At 41.3% G+C, this 23,682-nt stretch overlaps 1 protein-coding gene across 2 annotated transcripts in view; it reads right to left on the bottom strand.

Moving 5' to 3' along the window:
• Nucleotides 1-22,107, bottom strand: part of GAK (cyclin G associated kinase) — a 73,272-nt gene extending 51,165 nt beyond the window's left edge. The window contains exons 1-7 of one of the 2 annotated variants that reach the window (XM_027446921.3): nt 21,885-22,107; nt 11,021-11,082; nt 9,567-9,626; nt 7,530-7,644; nt 6,976-7,118; nt 4,200-4,325; nt 3,366-3,455 (exon numbers count right to left, since the gene is read on the bottom strand). In XM_027446921.3, the coding sequence (XP_027302722.2) occupies nt 3,366-3,455; nt 4,200-4,325; nt 6,976-7,118; nt 7,530-7,644; nt 9,567-9,626; nt 11,021-11,082; nt 21,885-22,026 (738 nt within the window). In that variant the 5' untranslated portion in view covers nt 22,027-22,107. The remainder of the gene's footprint in view (nt 1-3,365; nt 3,456-4,199; nt 4,326-6,975; nt 7,119-7,529; nt 7,645-9,566; nt 9,627-11,020; nt 11,083-21,884) is intronic. The other variant, XM_027446920.3, reaches the window with a different exon arrangement.
• Between the last annotated feature and the right edge of the window lie 1,575 nt (nt 22,108-23,682).

The following is a 23,682-nucleotide window of genomic DNA, read 5'->3' as shown; positions in this document are numbered from 1 at the left end:
AAAGCATATGGGTTCTTATATCCTTCCCTCAAAAAAACAAGCCAGCAAAGATACTAGCTGAGAAATCTGTTTACTGCTTTCAGTCCTCCTTGCACACTGTCTCAAACTGTCTTTGCTTGTCCGTTTATCCCAAGAACAATTTCAAAGAGTTGAATGTTATTAAAATCTAAGGCTTGACATATAGTCACTCCGAAACGACTTGTTAATTCACTAAACCCTGGGCCAGAAGCAAGCTGTGTATGCTAATTCTGTACGTTATCATATAGCAAGTACATTTGTGTCTGACTTGATATAAAATAAAGAACTCCATATAACGTATACATTGAACCACCATGTAGTCTACATTAATTAATCCAGCAGGAGAATATTGGAACAGTAACTACTCTGCCACAGGAGTATCTGCTTTGAAAGGCGTAAGACAGACCATAATTTGGTTGGAGGAATGTAACTATTTCCTATGCAGTTCAGTACATCAAGCACATTAGGAGACAGCATCCATAGTCACACGAGGGAGAACAGCACAGAGACAACTGGGTGAACACAAAGAGACAGACCACTTGGATTCAACCTTTGCTTTAAATGATATGGAGTATTATTTATTCCTCCTCCTTTATCTGTATCTTAGAATCGTAATTATTTTTTTTTTAACACTTTAAACTCCAATTGTGATTCAATTTGGCTACAGTCAATTCCAGTTGCATTAAAGCATTCTTCAGTATATCGGTGCTGAGGCTGTGCAGATGTACTTAACAGAAGAGCCCATTTCCCCAAGATGTTGCCCCAGGACTTTGGAAAGAACCATTAAAGAAGCTGCCTGGGTCAATTTGTGAACTTATGTACCAACAGAAAAAAAATGCAGCATGTCAAAGTTAAAAAATAACTATGAATAATTCACTGACATTCCAGGGTTGGGCATAGCACTCCTGAATCCCAGCAGTTAGGATCATACAACATTATCATAAAAAGCAAGACAGTATTAAAGAGTGGGAAAAAAAGTTATTCGTTAGGCAAGTAGCTTATTCAGAATCTAGTTTACTCATTCTGATTACATTTCCATCCTCTACAGAAGCAGTGCTTCCTCCAGAAGGCTTGTTTGCTACCAGGCTTAAGCAGCATTTCAGCTAGCCCCCAGCATAAAGGTGTTAAAACCACTGCAGCACACACTGGTGGTGTTTCAGAATGCAATGCCAAAAGTGAGCCTATCCATCTCCTTGAATTCATGCACTGAGTGGTAAATCTTCATAAGCTACCCTTCAGTGATATCTATAAAATCTCCTCAGAAGTCAGTAATTCAGAAGCCATCAGCATACATAATTAGATAGTCTTTCTGAAGAGCTCCAGTTTAAAGATCTGTCTGTCATTCTTAATCAGGTACCTGAGGTAGATTAAGCTCCAGATGCATTTAAAATTCACAGTACGTTATTTTCACATCATTTTGCTAATACTGACCCATTTCATCAAGCCTTCACTACAACACTCAGTAAAATCACTTTTATTCCAGTTATAACACAACTTCTGAATTTTTGTATTTAGCCAATTTTCCCAAATGTAATATTGTAATCACAGAGCAGGTTGTCTAATGTTTAATTAGATTCCCAAAGGTAACCAGACTGACAACAGAAGTATATCAAAAAACAGAACGTGTTTATCAGAACAAATTCATTTCTAATATATTCAGAAGTCAAAAGACAACTAATAACCAATCTCAATTACTTAACACTAAAATATTAATGTTATTAATGTTTGGTCCCTTTTATCTTTCAATTATTTTGCCTAGCACTGAAAATAAGCATTCAGCACAATTCACATGATCCCTCAGCTCCCTGAGAAAGTACAAAATCTAGTTTTAACCACCAGAAGCTATAGTCCAAATTATTCCTGGAAATCTGGAAAGATATTGCTGTTTTGAATTTCCCACCCTTGCCATTCCAGAGGGTGGAGGGTAGATGTCTACCATAGTTTGAATTTCAAAAAAAAAAAAAAAAAATCCTTCAAGACAGGCTTTTTCTTGAAATGATAATGCTAGAAAGGAGTCAATGTTTGACAGATTGAGCACATAATTAAAAAAAACTCAAGTGAGAAGGGTTATAACCAGCCATCCATTCTGAATTTTGACTACAGTCCATATTCTATATTTGGAATCAGCATAGCAAATGCATTCTGAGACGTCAGAGTACATTGAAATAAAGCAGGATTAATACCAAAGATCGGCTTATTGGAAGTTCCTGAATTTAACAACTATACTATTAAACTTTTCTCTTTTTTGCTAAGAAGTTCTAAGTAGTCTGGGCAGAAGAAAATGAAAAAAATAAGTGACAAAAAAGCCTTTAATTACTTTGTCACAACAGGTGTTAAATCTCATGACAAAGGTATGCAGGCTTGCCTGAATGGAAGAAAACTCACTGAACCTGGGGATATTGTCGTCAACTAATGCTGACTCAACACAAAGCACTGCCACAAACAAATCTTAATTTTCCTTTACCATTTTGTCTCATCTCACTCCTTAGCATAGTGGAAGTGTTTAGGGTTATTGTTTTTTGTTGTTGTTGTTGTTTTGTTTTTTGTTTGTTTGTTTGTTTTGGGGGGGACATAGTGTCTTTTGAGGAAAGGAGGAGAAGATTTTGAAACAAATCGAGATACTGTTATTCCCGCACCCAGCTCAAGTTTCAGGCAGTAAGAAACAATAATCAAAAGTTTTATAGTATTGTTCCATGCATACACAGACAATACTCCAAAATAATTTCTGAAAAAAAAATAAAATAAAATAAGGGACATGAAATCTACAGATACTCAATTCATACAGAAGTAAAATCTGGATCTTACAAAAACTGAAGAATTTCTTATCAAGTACTGGTTAAGGAGAACCCAAATTTGAAATTTTACTCCTCAGAAAGGAGCCCCTCATTTACATTTCCAGAAGTATTATATAGTGGGAATATATGAAGCAGCTTGCAAGATGTACCTAGATGTACTCGGCTTTAACTCAACTTACCAGCAAGTTGTCACAGGATGACATGCATGACAGAACATGAAAGGAAAGAATTTGAATTTTGAATTTAAGGACTATACATGTAAGTATTATGTCTATATTGAGGTAAGCTCCACCTAAGCAACAGATCAATTGATTATCAAATAAAGCTCAGCATTTCCTTTTACAATGGAAGTCAAGCTAGAACTCTGGGGAAAAAACATTAAGTCTACATCTCACTACTTAGATACACAGTTCACAGTAGTTCAATTGATTTTGACAAAGTCTAATCCACATTTATTTTCATTCATTTTAGTCAAAAAATTAAGATGCAGACTGCATAATCAGTCTCACTATGATATAAGAAGCTATGATAAAGCAAAAGAAAATTTCTTACCCAAATGTCCTGCTTTTCACTAATTGGAAAATTTGAATACAAGTCTATCATCTCTGGTGTCCTGTACATTGGTGTTGTATTCCTGGTGATCTGCGGAAGATAGAATTTCTTGAAGCAGAAACTAGAATAAGCTTTAGTGACAATCAACCACAGAGATAGAATGCTATCCAGTCTGCATGGGCAGCTATCTTTGAAAATTAATTTCAGAAACACTTGTCCATGCAGAAGCCATCAACTGAATCATGTAATAGTCACAAGGACTTTGATAACATTGTAATCTTCAAGAATATTTCCAAAACTCAAGTATGTGAAGCTAAATCACTCTTTCACATTAGGAACATTATTCTCACCTCAAAATAAAGAGCAAATGCACTTTGGAAAAAATCAACAGCATATTTAATGCTGTCACCGTAGCCCTCGGAGCACAGTAATACTGCCTACTTAAGTCCTGCTCAGAAGACCTGTTATTTCTTCATAAATCTTTTAACAGAAAATTCAGAAGGTGAGAATCTCTTCGGCATAACCAATTTTCAACTTCCTGTTGATAGTGCAATTAGAAGAGGCTCTATTAATCAATCACTTCTATTTCCACACCAGACTGCAGAGAGGACACAGTTCAAAATGAAGCTGTGCTTACAGACACAGCTACAGAAAACAAGCTATGATTTTAACTGCAGGCAGTCTTTAAACTCTAGCAACATGAATATAAAAACAGAACTTATGAACACAACTGTAAGAATCTTCATTTGTCTTAAAAGTTCCATGAATTAACAGCAGATTAATAGCAGAAAACTGAATCAACTGTCAACATTAATTACTTTAAAATAGTCTCACCTCTTCTTCAACCAGTGCTCTCTTTTGTGCAGACCAGCTATAGTCAGGGTAGTAAGCTACAGTTGTAGCACTACCAAAGTCACAGAGTTTAATTGTCCCTTGGTTACTAATGAGCAGGTTTTCCACCTTCAAAAAGAGGTAGAATAATAAATTGAAGACATCCCACTTTTAAACATCAAAACACATACTTTAAATATCAACTTATTTGTACATAACAAATATAAAAAACACATGTATGGAAAATACTTCAGTCTAGCCTGGAACATTGCTGTTTACAGGAAAACAAAGGTTTCAAACAGCACTACACTGCAATACAGACAATTTTTAAGAGGAAGCATCAAAAATGTTATAAGCATTACACATCCAAGAGAACAAGAACTAAACCCTGGGGAGAAAAACGTCATTTTATTAGTGCCCAAGGATAGGCTTGTTTTTTTTGTATCATCACTTGCATAAGCAGTATCTTGAAATACAAATGCTTTCATTCACAGAACTGAACATTGTTAGCTCAACTGCAGTGGAGTGGAGGTTAGGACTGCTGTAGATACAAAATACAGAAGTTACCAGCAGAGAAGCAGGCTGTTGGTGGACAGCCAGAATGATGCAGCCATGACCTCATGAGTAGACAGAGGCCAACTGTTAGAGGAACATGTGCTGCCTGAACATTTCATCTTCAACCCTTCCCTTTCTTAGGGCCTGAGAATCCAACCCTTCTGGACTGCTCAATGAAACTGTGAGGAAACTTAAAATGGAGAGTAAATACTGGGCAGAAGTATCACATGGTCATGTCCACAAAAACTGCTAAGATACAAGTCATGAAAAGGGATCGATGTGCATTTTAACTTTTCCAACATTATGCTACCACATTCCAGATAGACAGATCTATCTTCCCTTTCCTTTTGACACTGCTGTATCTCTGGATGTCATTCTCCAAAACTTCAGTTTTCATAACAGCCCACTGACCTCCCTTAGACATGTCCTTCTTCCACCATAAAATGAATTTTGACTACCCTGTAAAGATGACAGTTAGATGTTTAAGTATCAAACTCAATAAGCAAATTGAATTCCTTTGTTGGATAACTTTTGCTCACCTCTTTTGCTCCCAGAAAATGGGAGGCAGAGACAAGGAGTAATCACTTTAAACTCAAAGAAGGTAGATTTAGACTAGATATTAAGAAGAAATCTTTACTGTGAGGGTGGTAAAGTAGAGGAACAGGTTGCCCAAAGAAGATGTGGTTGCCTCATCCCTGGGGGTATTCAAGGCCAGGTTGGTTGGGGCCCTGGGCAACCTGATCTAAGGATGGTGGCATCCCTGACTACAGTTGGAAATGAAGATACCCCAGAACAGGGTGATCTTTAAGGTCCCTTCAAACAAAAAACATTCTATGATTCAACATCAAATCAAGTTTGAACACTAAAAATGGGTCCAGTAACACTGGACAAAAATCAAGATTTTGTGAACATGTTGTGCTGCATACTCTGCTGAAGGTTGCTAATAACTAAAAAAGTTTCAGCTGATTATTCAGATAGTCTCTAATAGACCCCATGACTTGTGTTATGCAAGCCAAATCCTGTAAAGATCAAATTTAGATGATTAAAATATCAGACAAGAACTGACTGTTTACCAATCACTCTTTAACTAGCTTGAACTTTCACAATTCAGTAACTAGCTGGGTTCTTCCAGTGCTGTATACACGCATTTTAAGTGCAAACTTTGTCCAAAGGGATTCAGAATGTGTTACACTGAAAAGCAAGAGAAGGAAGCCACAGGAAGACAGAAACAGACACCACTATATGAAGCTGATCTTTAAGCTATATTGCAGAAACTCTATGAGTCCTACCATTTTCAGTCAAAAGAGTTTAGACAGTCTTTTTGGACTGCAGCCCATTACACCTCTCCCCAAAAACACACTACCATCTCAGATCTCATTTGAAAGTAGACTCAAAACTTTTAACTTAGGGTTTTTTGTTTGTTTTTTATGCAGCAGTGCAGGCCTGCTTTCCTGAAAGTGCAGCACAGTTAAGTGATCCCCATTTGACACTTGATTATAATAAGGTCCCTGCCTATTGCAGCACAACTGTCATTTCGTCTTGTTTTACAGCCTCTAAAATGATACCAAATTTCTGCCTCTTTCCTTATTTGATCTCTGACAGGAATTTCCCTTGACAAGAAAAAAAGCAGACCTAATTACAGCACTGGCTCAGCTATAACACACTGAAGACCTTGTATGGAACTGGCTATGTAAGACACTGTGTATCTGTAAATAGCTTTCCATCCCTTTTTGAGAGGAGAGTCGTTTTTTTTTTAAACAAGGTTTTCTAGTGGCCAGTGCATAGAGATTTCTGCCAAGATTGCAAGATCTTATTCTAGAAAGTATCACCAAAAAAGATGCATCCCAGCTTGATTAAAGTCTCTTATTCGGTATGATCTAGGAGCCTGTTTGTCAGTACTGAGAAAATCTCCTTGCCAAAACTGCAATTTGTAAGTCATAACTCTGTTTATTTTATTAAAAACAAAAAATTTTTACACTAACTTAACCAGCAAAAGACGTTACATGATTTTTTGTAACCTACCTGAACTAGCTAATAGAAAAAAAATAATGCCACGAATATAAGGAAAAGATGGTACTTGCAAAGCTGCAAGTATTTCAGTGATGACCTTCATCAACAACCAGTATTCTTGGCAAGGCAATACATGTAAGCTCTATGCTCGTGACTGTCCACTGTAATTGAGCAACAGCCTTAAGAGTAAATCAGCCTTTGCACTGTAACAGACCTTTAAGTCTCTGTGGATTATAGGAGGCTTCTGTTTATGCATATGCTGCACAGCTCTGCAGGTTTGATAAAAGATCTTCAAAACTGTATCACAGGAGATAGGTCCTTTGGGTTCTACCTTCTTTAAGAATTCCACCAGCTGTCCTGTAGAAAATCACATAAATTCACATAAGCACACAAAGAACAACATAAAGTCTGAAAGCCTGTCATGAATAGACACTCGTCAAGAAAGGTCTACAGTCTTGAGATAGAAATTCCAAAAAATGGCAAATCCACACAGACTGCAGTGCCAAGGGAAATAGCACTCCTGGGAAACATTCCTGCTGTTCCTTCCTGGACTGGTCTCAAATACAAAGAACTTCGTGATTATCCCATATTTAAGAAGATGTTAAACCATCTCAAAGAACATAACACAACTCTTATGAAAGAGGGAGCTGAATTCTAGCTCTAATGAGCTATGCTATATTTAGGAGGTTTTTAGAACTAAGCCGTGAAGCAACCTGGGCAAAACAGCTGTCAGAAGTGATGTCCAGTGCTTAGAGAAAAAATGTTTACCTTTACACAACTCTGTAAGCAGAAGAAACTCTCCCTGTCCCGTGTCTGATTCTTCTTTTCCTATAGATGCAGCAGAGCAGAACTGGACAATGTTGGGATGGCCTGAAAGTTTTTTCTGGAGGTAATGTGTTTAAGGAAGAATACTGTCAAATATATTGATATTACGGTATATAGAAGTTCACAGACACCTCTTTTGAATGTTAGCTCAAACTCACAGAAGGTATTACTGCTGCACTTAAGATACTCAGCCAAACAAGTAAATCCATATCTCAGCTGCAAAAATAGACTTCAAGGCAAGCCACTGAAAGTAACATAGCAAAAATAAAAACATTCTTGTTATTAAGGCTTCAAGGACACTGGACTTTGTAACAGCCTTAGATACTCCTTCTCTTTTTATAATGACTGCAAAGCATTAACAGAAGTGTCAGGGATACATTTTAATAATTAGATGCTTCTCTAGTCAGCTTACCAAGAAAGGGCTATTGTATCAACACCTGCCTCTACAAGACAAGTATTAAGTCCACAATGCTTAAAATTAAGTCAGTACAATAAAGTTCAACGTAAATAAAAGTTCTAAATGACTGGGAAGCTTACCTTCTTATGAGTAATAACTCATACTAAAACTCTTGCCATTTTTCACTTACAGTTCAAATATCCAAGATATCATTTTTGAACTATGTGAATAGGAGAACCACAAAAGTGATCTCAGCTCCTTCTAGTGGAGATTTACATTGCACTATGCCTAGTTGTGTTGTTCCTGATGTGCATCACCCTAGCCAAACACTGAGAATCATGTCTGCGAGACAAATAAATGATTTACAAGCTGCATTCACCAAGTCTAAAATGAAAAAAAAAAGGAAAGACAACCTAACAGAAGTATAAAAACAAAAAGTGCAAGTTAAATCCATCAAGTTAGTATGAATCAGAAGTGCTTTTTCTTTTATCACATGCATCTCTTCAGAGCCTTTTGCTAACTACTGTGAGAAGTAGTTTCATTACATAGTTATATTATCTCAGAAAGTTAGCACAGTTAAGCCTCTTTCCCGTTGTTAGTATACTTCAATGAGTGAGCTGTGAAAATACACACAAAGAATAATCGCTTACTCCTGGCAAGGCGCAGTCAGAGTAGCTAAAAATTGCACAATGTTATGGTATTCAGCTCTTTGCAAGTGTATTTTTTTCAGCAGACGGTGTCCACGTGACATTTTTGACAAACATTTCAGCAGGCATACAAAGAAACATCTTAGTAGCTTAACTTAAGATCAGTGATTTTGCATGGTAACTCAAAATGCAACTGAATATAGTAGCCAAAAACCAGCTGCATGCCACAGCTACTCACTGACTCTTGAAACAAAGTAAGGGTATTAGAAATGCTGGGATACAAGTATCAAGTCTTCTAAAGCTGAGGACTGAGAACATTACCTGGACTGAGAAATAAAACATGACAGATTGTATTATACCTAACACCTGACATCATTGGAGGTGAAAAGGATGAACACACTGATGGTTCTGCTCCTTGTTTCTGCTCCACGGATTCTACTGAAATTCCTTCCTCTAAATTCACTATTACTTTTTAAAGCAAGGTGCACCTGATGCAGAAATTAAGATATACTGACAGTAAAAGCGAGATTATGAGTAGTCAAAAAGGCAGTAAATGCAGTGCATGTGAGGAAGTATCATTAAGATTTAAATATCATCATAAAGGACAAAAGCTCTCTTCATGGTGGCCAGAGGGCGACAAGAATGTTCAAATAAGAATTTCATTACTTGGTAGACAGAGTACATGGCAAAGTCTACACCACCTACTAAAATTATCTGTGCACATTAAATTCCTGCAATTTGAGGAACTGAGCTTATTGGAATGTCAGTGCCAGAATCACATCAAGCCAGGAGGAACTCAGATCTTCCTCAAATGTCAGTCCTCTTAACCAGCATAAGGCATGAACAGAGACAAATCTGTAGACCAGTCAATTTCTCAGAAACGTTTCACACCAAGCAATTAAATCAAAACATTTAAATACATTCAGAAAAGGATACCATGAAACAAACTTCCTGAATGATGGCTTTATTCTTTTCTTCCTCATTAGACAACAACCTCTGTCAGAAACAAACAAAAATAACATACATTTGAAAAGATACCAGAAAAACAATGCATACTGTTTTTATGTATTATATTTTTCAGAACACAAAGGATAAGCTAGAGTTAAAACCTTAAGGAATTGCAATGGGACAGTAAGCAGAGCAGGGTTTTTACACACTTGGACATACTGCGACAAACGTAATGGTAAATTTTCCAACTACTTGTACTGATCATGTTTAAGTACAAATAAGCAGTGGTAACCTCTGACACTTGTAAACATACTGCTCTGACAGTCTTCTGCTGTATACAGCACTGAAGTCTCCTGATTCCAGCACTGCGTACTGACAAGTAAAGATTCATCTTATGTCTCAAGAAAATACGATTAACATTTACTACACCTTAATTACTCAAGTTTTTTGTCCAAAGAGGTAGCTCAACTTCTTCTAGGTACCTGAATAATGAGCAACAAAAACAAGCACTACTTGTTTGAGTACTGTTTGGACCTGGAGTCAACATTTGAATAGGACTAACCTGAGTATTTGCTACTTCTAGTTCAACAAAACTGCAGAAGTACAGTAATGGTTCACTTTTTTTAACCTATATTTAAATGAGGCTACTTCTACAAGACATTTTGAATGTCATGACCACATACTACGGTAACAAAGCATGCTACTAAAGCATGCTTTATGGTAACAAGCTTTGTTATTGTAGGATGTGGTATGGAAAAAAAACAGAGCAAGTCATTTTCAGTTGTGTAATGCCACCTTACTGCTCCCAACTCTTGTACTACTACTCTTTTCCCCTTCCTCCCCAAAACAGATATCTCCTTTCTGATATAGGCACAGAACATCCCTACTCCAAGACTGAAGTCATTTTGTAGGAAACAAGTGACAAGTGTGATTTTTTCCAGCAACGTATGACAGAGTAAATGATTTCATTTTATTGTCCTCCCCACAACACTTGTTTGTTAGCTGTCAAATGATTATTTTAAGCCTTCAGAACATGAGAATCCAGAGGAGCATCTCTGAAAAGTGCACTGCTAAATGGGTGAAAGTATGGAACATTTTAAACATTTTAATTTTAATATGAAAATGTTCCAGGTTCTTTATATCCACGCAACAAAACCCCAGGGCAGAGTCATGAACTTCTGCATAAGACCAAAATAAAATAAGGCACACAGCACTATTACTTAATACAGTAACTCCTGTTTTTGTTATGTAAGTATAAAATGCAGGGTCCTAAGATTAATGACAGTTCTAAATATGGGTATAGTGCAGTACAAACACCACTGTATCATTCTGGATTTTTCCAAATGCCTTGTTCAGTGGAATATATCAAGAAATAACTATCATCCTAAAGTATTAGGGAAAGATGGACGTTGCAAACCTGGAGTTAAATAAATTCATTTTACCTTTAAAGCATATTCTTTGCCACTTCCAAGATCCTGAGCTTCGTAGACAAAAGCAAAACCACCTGCAAGACAAAGACTCTTTAAGTCAGTTTTAATTTTCAGCATTCAGATAAATCAATTTTTAAATACACACATTAGCTTGGTTAGAATAAAGAAGCTTTACTGAATGTAAGTATATGTATTTTTTGATGCCAATAGTATATGTAAGCTACATACAAGAGCAGTACTTGCTTTCTTTTGCACATGTCTTTTGCCCCACCAGCTTTGTAACTGTTCTGCGTTTTGTTAGCCTGCACATGCGGATTTTTTTTTTTAAACAAGCACATATAAAAACAACATTTGCTACAGCCTATATACTGAATGATTTTAACTAAACTATTCTTGTTTGCTTATTTGTTTTTATTATTAGTCTTGCCATTAAAAAAAATAACCAAGGGAGTTTAAAATTTTAAATACAAATCTCTTTGTATGTTTAGGATAACTACCACACTTTAGTGTTCATATTAAAAGCCCAAAGCATTTTCAAGCACTGAAGCACACATTTCCACTACCACATAAAGTATGATGTTGTCACTAATCTGAAATTTAATCATTCCTTATACCATTTCTATTTTTCCTGTGAATACCTTCCTCGGGGTTACATCAACAGTGTGGTTGCACACTCACTCTCCACCTATTGCAGCAAATGCCTGGTGGACTAAAAGCCAACCACAGCAAGTGACAAACTTGAGCTGAGTTGCCTTTCTACACCATAAGTATAAATTCTATTCTCATTCAAATACCTAGTGACGTCCTCTCTAGAAGTAATTTGGAAAATAAGCCCAGATGTCAGTGACCTAGAAAATTTCACTGGTCAAAAGGTCTAAGAGAACAGGGTAAGGAATAAAAATGTCAGGCAAGAAATAAGCTGACAAGGCACTTTTTAAAAGATGCATGATCCAAATAACTAGTTATACTAGTGCCCAGTACCTTTTCTCTATGGATGAGGAACATTAACATGAGGCTGAAGCAAACACTTATGTGCCTCATGCAATTCAATGAGATTGAAGGCTTTTCAAGAAGTACCCTCAAAAGTGTCACACTGTAATCAGCCATCACGTACTCACTTTTTAAACTCCACAGCTCCCAAATGTTACCACCAACATACCCTGTTACTGTGCCATAAGCAGCAACAGCAAGATCTGAATGAATCACAGGCTCCCCGATACTCAGTTCTTTTACAGTACAATTTTATGCAGAAACCACAAAACCAAAACCCCAGTAGCAAGGAGAACAAGATAAAGAGTAACTACAGCACTAAAGAAGAGTGAAAGTATCAATGGTATCAAAGAGGACAGACAGTACCCCCTGCTAGAGTACTTCAGTCCTCCCTCACAGGCCTGCTTTGTGTTTATCCATTTATTTTGGTCCTTTTCCTAAAAGCAGGTTTGCTGCTTTCCACATGCCCTCAGTACAAGTGTTCTGGTTGGCAACTGCGATCACACACCTGAATTTGGGATGCTGATGGGGGCAGGGGCTGGAGACAGAATGCAGTGCATGCCACCATCCTCGTGTACGACCTGAGGAGGTTTTGGCTCCTTTCTGAATCAGAACATAGGCAATAAAACCAGAGCCAATCAGCTACGACTGCTGCTTACAGATTTCATAGCACTAGTGAAACAAGCAAGGTAATCCACGGGCCATCCCTGGACTGAAGCTAGGTGCTGGGAAGCCACAGCCCATACTCAGTTTTCCCCACCAGTTCCCTGCTCACAGCACGAGGCATGACCCAGGGTTCAGAGCCCACCATTGCAGTCAGCAGGCCACATACACCAGGCACCGTGCTGCAGTGGTACTGCCTCCACACCTCTCTGCTACACAGACCTCACAGGGAAAGCACTGCTGGACCTGCAGCAGAAAGTCTTTGCATGCGTCTTGATAAATATCTCCTGGCCTTATTCTAATAGCCCTGCAAACGGCACATTGAAAAAATGCATGCTTTAGTTTACAAAGCTGGGGGCTTCTGATGGCACAGTTTTCTACTACAGGAAGTTACCACGCAGTTTTCTGGACAGGACTCAAGTGTCAAATGGTGACAGTGGCACCCCAGGTGACTGAACAGTTACTTTGCATGCTCAGCTGCAACTGGCAAGTGTTCTCTGAGTGCTGAAAGGGGGTAAGTCCAAAGGTATTTCAAGCACACACCTCGCTAACACTGCCACAAACACCAATGTCCATGCATCTACACAGATGCACTCCAAAATACAGCTTATGCTTCACCCAAAAGCATCAAATGATGCCTTCGGATTTGCACAGGTGACAGAATCAATACATCAGAACTAACTCACACCAAACAGTAAATCGAAAGAAGCAACTTGATTAAAATATTGATAGCTTGAGGGTATACAAATAGTTTAAAGGTAACACTTATTTTAGTAATTATACCAAAAATCAAGCACAGCAATGCTAAATACATTAAGTACACTGCACTTTTCAGAACCCCAAACAAAAGCCAGCCAGCTGGTATTATGCTTGGTTAAATTCTCTTTATCAGGCTCATTTTATAAATAAAGTACCTTTCACTGCTACAGGGCTTAATCTGATCCTTTACAGCTATATGCCTGTCAAACACCAATTTTAAGTTTCTCATTCAGTTATTTCATTCTGTTTCACCTGAACACAGTTTGGTTCCATACAATATTATCTATCCATTCTTAACTGCAGTAGTACAGCTGATACTAATTTTATGTCTATAGATTTTCTGGGAAACAAAAAGTCTGGTGAGAAGTTGTGAAGCTACTTATTTACTTGGTCCAGCCACCTATTTTCGATAAAAGCAATTATTTTCAAAAATAAAAAAGACAAAATGTGTCCTACTGCTTCATTACTAGAAGCAGTTTTATTTAGAATTTGATACTAGCTTCCTTGTAGAGCTAGCCTGTTCAAGCAGTTTAAACATACCCTGAATAGAAACAACTTCACTGGCTAAACTTCTTTGCCATGACCAAGACAGTAAGTAATACAATTTGCAAAAAAAAAAAAAAAAAAAAAAGCAGTTTCATCTGTGTAGGGCTTTCACCCTGCTCTGCTGGGTCGCTGAACTTCCCCACAACTTCTTTCTCTCTCCCTCCACAAAGGGAACGGGGAAGAAAATACAATGGCAAAGGGCTCAGGGGGTAAGATAAGGATGGGGAGATCACTCAACAACTACTATCACGGTCAAAACAGACTCAGCATGAGGGAGGTTAATACAATTTTTTGCCTATCACTAGCAGACTAGAACCATGAGAACGAAAAGCAAACCAAAAAACATCTTCCCTCCATCCACCCTCCTCCACTTTCTCCCTTGGGAACGGGGGCGGTAGTGCTTCATCTCTGAGCCTGCGGGGGCTGCCCACAGGCAGCAGCTGCTCTTCAAGAACTGCTCCAGACATGGGTCCATCCCACAAGGTCCCCAAGAGCAAACTGCTCCAGCACGGGTCCCCCACGGGTGGGGGCAGCTCCCCTCAGACCCCCTGCTCCTGCGTGGGCTCCTCTCCATGGGCTGCAGCTCCGGCCCGGGGCCTGCTCCTGCGGGGGCTCTCCATGGGCCGCAGCCTCCTCCAGGCCACATCCACCTGCTCTCAGGGTTTTTTTTTTCCTTTCCTTCAGTCTGCTCTCCCAGAGGCCCACCCAGCATCGCTCCCTGGCTCAACTCTGGCCAGCAGCAGGTCCCTTTGGAGCTGGCTCTGCTCTGACATGGGGCAGCTGCTGGGCTCTGCTCACAGAGGCCACCCCTGCAGCCCCTGCTACCAAATCCTTGCCACAAAATAAATAAATAAATAAATAAATAAATTCCACCCCTTGCCTCAATGAAAAGCATATTTAAGAGTGATCACAACACACTCTTACTTCACAATCAACCTTCACGAAGTTCACATACATCAAAAAGAATTCCCCACACCAAAATAAACATAAGATCACCACAACACTGACAAAGTGCACAATTTGCACATGCTCCACCCCTCATCCTTTCACCACAGTACTGAAACGCATTCTTCACAATTATTTAAGTTATTCTCAACTATTACATTAATAAACAGCATCCAGCCCCTGTTTTGCCTGTTACTTCTCTCAGTTATCATCCTTATCTCAACCTCCTGGAGCCCCACATTTGGAGCCTTTTTGGGCACCAGCAAGGACTGTGGTGGTTGTACCCTGCTGAGCAGCTGAAATCCACCACAGCCGCTCCCTCACTGCCCCTCCTCAAAGAAAAAGGGGGAGAAAATGGGAGGGGAAGGGCCCAGGGGTTGAGATAAGGACAGGGAGAACACTCACCACCGATCTACATGGGGCAAACAACACAACCTACCCAACTATATCCACACCAGGGATTTCCCTGTCAGTCATGTCAGCCAAGGACCACGTCCCTGCACCAACATACCCGAATAAGCAAACACCTCCACTGCAGACCAACCGATGCAAACAAGGAAATGAAAGTTAAGGACAGAAGGACTACTTCAGTTTCTTTCCTAGGGGTGCAGAAAGGAGTTTTGTTTTGGGTGGTTTCACTCATCACTTCCACTCCTGTAAACATATGTAGGTATTTTTTTAAGCCAGTTTTCTGAGGCTTTTCGTATCAGCAAAATAATTTTACAATTTCTCCATACAGGTTACCTGTGTGTATGTATATATGCACACACACACACATCCAAGCTCGTGCCCCAAGGAACAAAATTTACAGTCTTGAGGCATTTCAGTCCCGTTTCTAGAATGCAGAGAGAGCTTCCAAAAAATTCTCAGACCGTTTTGTCACAGAAACCATGACAGAACAAAACTGTTTTTCTTCATCTTCTGTAGGCACAAACTCAGCTGTAGGAGGCACACTACACAAAGCACCATGCCCACTCATGAAAACAGAGTAGCCAAGTACGACAGCCAGTCCTGGAACCAGCCTGCTCCACGCACCACGACCAGAGCACAGAGCTTACCAGCCTCACCTCCCGGTCCACATTGCCACTGCCTTCTGACTTTGCATTGGGAACTTGCCTTACCTCCCCTGTGTTAGTAATTAGCACTTTGTACCTGTCCTTACACCACCACAACCCGAGTGCAATGCTGCTGCCAGTTTTTCCATCATCCTCTTATAGAGCTGAGAAGACCCTTTCATTTCCAACAAAGAGATCTGCCTTCTCCTCCAAGTTAAACCTTGGCACCTCATAATATCAAATAAGTTCACTGCACTACAAGCCTACAGGGATGTAAAACTTCTTTTCTTTTTGATTAGGTTTCTGTTTTTCCTGCCCTCACTGATCTTCACAGAAACCATTTCAGTGAAATGACTGCTCCGCTTCTTGGTGGCTAGGGCGGCATGAAATCTGAAGGGATATCAACCACAGCATAAAACTGCGTGCTGCTGTAATGCCTGGTTTCTCTACACGCTTAGCTAGTCATGAGAAAGAGATGACGTGAATAACTTCCTGTTTTTAAGTACTTGGTGTGACTTGTCTGCTCCCCTCCCAAACACTGACCAAATTTCTTTCTACTTCTATCCCGCGTTGCTCACATTTTGATTATAGCTCAGTTGAAACACCCTAATTGTAGCATGGACTACAAGCTACATTGTACCCTACCTTAAAGTGTGCAGATACTTTTCTAAAGGAGCACAAGCAACACCCTTGATCAAAAAGGGAGAGATACTGTGTTATCGTTGCCAAGCACTGATAAGCATTCAAGTCCAGTCATAAATTTGTGTTAACTGCAAAGTCCTAATGACATGAAGAAACAATCCCAGAGGTGAAGTATGCTGAAAGATCGGGAGTTTTTCCCCAGAGCCTCGAGAACTGGAGAAGTGGAGCACTGAAACATTCACTGCTTCCCTGCAAGCATGAACCTACGAAACAAGCTTTGAACAACAAACAGTATTGCCATGCTTCATGCTGAAAAATCCTCTCTATACCTGCAGTAAAGGGAGCGTGAACCAGAAAGCTACTACATCAGGGTGCTTGGGCTCTTCCTTAGCGAGTCTGACTTTGTTTCCTGCTTCTGAGCAATCTGCCTCACACGGTTTGCAGAGCTGCCAGTTCGTCCTTTACTTCATGGCTGTTGCAACTTCCCTTTGACACGATGTGAGCTCTCCTCCCTTCATAGCAAATCCATCTACCTGCCAGCAAATCAAACTAACTACACCCCCCAAAACAGTTCATTGTGACTCTGCTGGCCAAAGTTTATGAATTTTATCTATCCAGCATTTAATTACATCACCACCCCTCTTCCCTCAGAGGGCGGTGAGGCCCTGGCACAGGCTGCCCAGAGGAGCTGTGGATGCCCCATCCCTGGAGGTGCTCAAGGCCAGGCTGGATTGGTCCCTGGGCAGCCTCACCTAGTGGGTGGCAGGGGGTTGGAGCTGTGAGATCTTTAATGTCCCTTCCAAACTGAGCCGTTCTATGATTCACCATACTGTGAATCCAGGAGTTGCAGAGACCATAAAACCATACCTATAAGCTTGGTGAACTGTAATTCTGCCTGTTTACTTGCAAAATATCAATTGCATAAACTCAAAAGACCGAAGCAGATTTTTCTCACAATGCTTTAACTTATACAAGTTTTATTTTGCTATAGTACTGCTTTGAGCAAGTCACATACATGACTTCAGCTCCTGACAGCTCATTGAACTCAGAAGGAATTAAGGCCTGCAGCCTGTACTGCTACTTTTTTCATTAAGGAATGGTTCTTTCTTCATAGTGATTTTTCTAAACTCAGCTCAAAGCTTTAGTGATGCAGAACTTGTGTCACCATGGTTCTGTTCCATGGTCTTATTCTTCTGCCCATGCTTGTTACTTAAAGAAACCTTAATAGATCAGTAGACATAAATGCTACAGAGCTTGCTTGTTCCCTGCTCCTCACAGAGCTGCACACTTCATTTATTCTCAGTTGTTGTCTCATATGTAAAACGACCAGCAAAAACACTTTAAAGTTATTAAATGTACAACAAGGAAACAGAAGTATTTTTTCCTTTAAATCCAGATAAATTTAAAAAAAAAAAAAAAAAACAAAAATGAGATATTTCAGGGAATTTCCTTCCATACAACTCATCAATTATGGTTTTCCTTGGCTTTTTCCAGCAAATGGGAAATCTACCACCACAATGTGAAGCTTCATTCCAAGGGCAGCACAGTTGGACAAGCATATCAAGGGGAAGTCTTACTTACAAAATGCCACAGTGTTGAGAGGAAAATTCTGTGTTAAAAAGAATAAGGACTAGTATTGATACTAACCTATATCGAAAAGCCTTAAAGACTTGAGCGTGCCAGAAGTCACATTCCTGACCTCCACTGGAGGAAAAAAAAATTGCACATCTCTCAAAGTGTTTCTTTCTAATCTGAGGGACAAGTTTTACTAAAACTTCACTTCTTTGCCTTCTCATCACAGCATCTGGAAGAAAAATAAGGCTAAATAGACACTTAGTCTTAGCGTGTTATAAAATTGTAATTTAGATAAAGTGTTGGAGAAGTTCTGCTGCTTTGCCTAGTACCTCCGTACAGCACGAAAATCAGTTTTCTGCAGTTTCTTCCAGCTGTCCCATACATGGACCAGTACTACAGAGTCTGCATTTCATGAGACCTGAAGAGGAGCCAGGCACCCCCAGCCTGCTCATTAGGCTATTAAAGGGAACAGTGAACTCTCCATCTTCACTGACAGTTCATTAGTGGATATGAAATCCCTGATTGTTAGGCAAGAGAACTTTATGGGCACTGAAACCCCAATTCCATCATTTATGCCTAGGTTTTGCTCCTCATCTGTCAGACCAAGGAGTACCCAGCTAACACAAGTTTTCAAACACATTACAATTAACCTGCACAAGCAGGTTGCATATTTCTCAATATACTTTGAGGAACAAGCGTTGCTAATTCCATGCCATCAGCTCCTCCCAGTGACAAGACCCTGAGTTGCTTTGTGTAAAATCTTTAAGTTTGAACCAGGATACCACTGCCCCAGTTCATACAGAAATCAACAACTTCATCTATACTTCACAGAACAGCAATTACACTCTCAAGAGTAAAGAGGAAACCATAAGGGTTAATCAATCCACAGCTGAATTACCTGTTGACAAAGACAAAAACTATATTTAAACAGTAATTATGTCATACAAAGTTTTCTTGATGCAATCATCTCTAGCACGGATTTTAAAAAAAAAATCTCAAACACAAACCATTTCAAAATAAGTAATTGAAAGCACTAATAGAGACCTATTTTCTGTCTGGTTTATCTCACTTATCTTAACAGAAGAATCCTCAAAACTTCTTAAAGATTAATTCTCCATTACTGTGATCTCTGTTCCAGAAAATTTAACAAAGCTGAAATCACAAATACTAAATTATCAACTACAGTGCCCTATTTAACCTATAAGACTCGAGAGCCGTTCTCAAGAAGCAAATTAACATCTCACTAGCCATGAAGTACTTGTAGGAAAATTACATTATCTGCTGAGTGGCAGTAGGAACTACTAGTGAACTCCGTGCCAACTGATTTTTAACACACTATGAAAACCTTTAAAAATGTTATCTGATTTAATCAAACGCTTAACATAATACTTGCAGAATAAGCTTACTTTTTTCAACCTTACAAGAGATTGAAAGGTATCATAGAGGTTTCACAGATCAACTCAAGCTTCTGTTTGCTATTATGAGACACCCCCAAGCTCTTTATACTTACTGTATTTTCACTTTGTCAACGAGATATATAAATTTATGAACGACTCTGTTTCTGCTACCCTGTGATACTTTACAATGCTAACCAACAGGCTCTGTTCACACCAATTAAAGTGCCACCACTGCTTTTTAAAGTGCCATCAACTGCTTTTACAAAACAGGCTCACTAGAAACATTCACGGAAGAACATAACATTCAAAGACTGCCATCTCTCAGGAGCACGAATTAAGAACTTTCTAAGGGCTACTGCTTAGCCCGCTCTGGTCCCCTGCTCCCTCCCACTCTTACAAGGTGTAATGTGCCAGCGTATCAATAGTCAGATCATCAGCTCAGCAGTCTCCATCCCTCAGCTATCCAGCACAGGCTGACACAAGGATCCTGAACACAGGGGGAGGACACTCCAGAAGACCAAACGAAGAAGCTAAAAGTCATAAAAGAAGCAAAAGCATAAAAAATTGTGCATGCTGTTCATGTGAACAGCAAGGGATGTGACAGATTGCAGTCGAAGCCACCATCACCTAACACCACCTATAGAGTTCTGTCTCATGTAGCTAGACTGCATATGTGCAGACTCCTTGGTACAGGGAGATGCCCACACGTAAGGGAGACGAGTACAAAATACCTGCACGCGTACAAAAGAGCACAAAGTTGCCTTTACACTAGATTACATACCTAGTTAGTAAAGGTGAGTAAGGAGAACTTTGCAGCAGCATGAAGACCCCAAAGAACCATGACAGCTGCTGAAGCCAGCATCCCATGAAAGGCAAGCAGGGATTAAATGTCAAGGCACTGAACCATTACCTCTAAAACTTCTTAGCTGCAGCGAGCAATTGAAAAGTCAAAGCCGAAGACACAGCAGAGTACTCCAGAAGCACTCAGTCCAGCCCCTGAAACACTTAATCTGTTCATGCATCTGCTCATCCTCTGTGTGGAGGTCATATCAGTGCAAGGGATCTTCGCCTGCCTGTCCTCCCCACATTGTTCTCACAGTCCTGCCGCAGCACACCACATTTTCAGTCAGCCCCATCCTGCTCTTAGGGTGGTATTTCTGCAAAATGAGTCAGGGAAACAGACCTGCACAAACTGTGTAGCTAGTGTCCCAGCTCGAAACATGGGCACACAGATATCGGCACCAACATGGACAGGCAGCACAACACTGATCTGGACAGAGCTGCGGGGCATGATAACCACAGAACTTACCCTGCCTGCCACAATACTTTGCAACCCACAGACGCTGCTCACATCAATTAAAATCGAAGGAGACCATGCGATCTTATAGAAAAGGCCACTTCTCTGCCTTGACGGTTCACATGCATCTCACCACAGACTTGAAATCTAAATTGAGAAAGCAGCCCTTGAATTCTAGCGGGGAACCTGGCATGAAAGGACTCACTTGAAAACGAACAGATTTTCAGTTTGTTAAGCATGGAGAAGACTGCTCTTCAGAACACTTACGCAAGCACTTGTGAGAAAGTGTCGAGCACAGGTTCAGAGCTGGAGGAAAAACGGTATCGGCAACAAATCAAAGTGGTGAGTTTAAGGCAGAGCCACTCCTCTTTCAAGTCTGAAGATGGCAGAAGTGGCAGGAACTTTTCAGACACCCTGTAGCTCCAAGCTTAACTGAATGAACTATGGTTTATAATGAAAATCTTGTGGCTTTTTTTGTGGGGTGGGGTGGGTCGGGGTTGGGTGGGGTGGGTTCCTCCCCCCCCCCTTTTTATTTCTTTTTTAAGATAGTGACTAATTGAGCAGGTGTCTTCAAGTGCCTGTCCTAGGAGCGGTGTACCAAGATGTCCAGGTGTCAGCACAGGCTCACTGTGGCAAACTGCACCTGGGCAAATCGTGATTATACCTACGGGTTGTTTTGGGTCAGCGGCGCTGTCTAGCCTCACTCCCTGCCACCAGCAAGCTGTGGGCGCCTATTTCAATCAAAGGGAACATAAGAAGCACAGCCGTAACGCGGACACAGACACGCTTGGAAGAGCCCTCCGGGACCACCTGGCCCAACCACCCCCTACCACCGATGTCACCACTGAACCCTGTCCCCAGGCACCACGTCCAGCCAGTCCTTGCACACCCCCAGGGACGGTGACTCCACCACCTCCCTGGGCAACCCGTCCCAGTGCCTGGCTGCTCTGTCTGAGCAGAAATGGCTCCTCACTGCCACCCCGCCCCCCCAGCCCCCCCGGCCGTACCCTCGGCGATGACCCTGCGGACGCGCAGCCTCATGTCGCCCATCTCCACCGTCTGCCCCACGAAGTCGTTCTGGTCGCGGCTGGCGGCCCCCAGCGAGCCGGGCCCCGCCAGGAAGTCCAGGGCGGACTGCAGCAGCGACATGGCTGCGCCCCGCCGAGGCTCAGAAGGGGGCTGTGGGGAGAGGGGGGGGGGGGCAGAAGGCGCGGGCGGGCGGGGGGCGCCGCCGCCGGGACACCGAGAGCGGGGGGGAACGGAGCGGGGACGGGGAGGGGGGGGCGTGGGGCGCCTCCTCAGCCACCGGGCCCTCCGCTCCGGCCTGCTTCCGGGAGCGCTGCGTCACTCGTGACATCACGGAGCCGCCCCGCCGTGCGGAGAGGCCACCCCCACGAGGGGCGGGGCGCGGCTTCCCGCCCGGCCGTTGGGCGGCCGTTGGGCGGGCCGTTATGGCGCCCCCCCCACCCCTCGTCCCCGTGAGGCGGTGCCTCAGGGAGTGAGGTGGTGGCGCCCCGCCACCGCCCCGTCGGTCCCGAACCATGTCCCCAAGCACCGCGTCCAGCCTCTCCTTGCACACCCCCAGGGACAGTGACCCCACCACCTCCCTGGGCAACCCGTCCCAGTGCCTGACTGCTCTTTCTGAGCAGAAATGGCTCCTCACTGCCAACCTGAGCCTTCCCTGGCACAACTTGAGGCCATTCCCTCTGGTCCTACCACCAGTTACCTGTGACAAGACACCGACCCCCAGCTCCCCACACCTTCCTTTCAGGCAGCTGCAGAGAGCAATGAGGCCTCCCCTGAGCCTCCTCCTCTCCTGACGGTTTCACTGCCAAGCCTCACATTTACCTCAGCACCAAGGAGATGCTCCAAAGGCTGGAAAAAGCCATTGAGGGTGACAGGACAGCAGAACTATTCCCTTCAGCAGCCCTGCAGGGCTTGTGCCTCCTTGAAATGCCCTTAGATGTTGCCTAAAAATCTTAGTTCTCTATCAGAGTGTACACATATATTTAAAGAACAAAAGCGAGCAAATGAAACTCCACCAGTGAAAACTGACTTCATTTAAAATTATAAAACTGTGCTAGGAGAGAGATTTGATTTGACTGTTGCGAAAGGATCTTGGCACAAGGAGTGAATAATCCAGAATTTCAGTCAAAATATTGCACGCAGGCAGGCACCAAATGTGAGATCTGATATGAAAATCCCCCAATTTGTACAATTCCCCTGTTTCCTTCAAATTGCTCAGATGGCACAGTAACAGATACCAGTGGGAGTCCATCCCAAGGAAGACTGCAGGAGAGTGCATATTACACGTGAAGGGAATCTAGGAAAAAATGCAGGGTAAGAAGCAGGAATGCTGCATTTGGAAAAAATCAGGATAGATCTAGAACTCCAATTACTATAGTTATGGTAGGAGACGTTTGACATAAATGTTGTTTTCCTGGCCAAAATGTCGGAAGGAATACCAGGGTATTGTACTGACCAGGGTAATATAGGGTAATATATACCAGGATATTTTACTGTTTGTTTTTTTTGTTTGTTTGTTTGTTTTTAATATTTAGGACCATCCTCGAGAGGTCAAGCAGACGACTAAGTAGGATAGGGTCTGAAATGTGTGCAGCTGCTTGAAAGCCTCTCCAGTAGTGGGGCTGAGCTTTTTTATTTATTGCTGAGTAAAAACAAAAACGGTGTTAAACTGCTCCAGTTTTAACGGTATGCAGCCAAAAGGAGTATCATGTTCTTTGTTATTTATGCATCATGGTTTTTTAAAGTTGCTAAAGGCATTAAGGCCTATCAGTTTTTATG

The sequence above is a fragment of the Anas platyrhynchos genome, chromosome Z, assembly GCF_047663525.1.
Source record: "Anas platyrhynchos isolate ZD024472 breed Pekin duck chromosome Z, IASCAAS_PekinDuck_T2T, whole genome shotgun sequence".
Classification (NCBI taxonomy): Eukaryota; Metazoa; Chordata; class Aves; order Anseriformes; family Anatidae; genus Anas; species Anas platyrhynchos.
The sequence above is the reverse complement of the archived record's forward strand: the minus strand, read 5'-3'. Positions and strand labels throughout refer to the sequence as shown.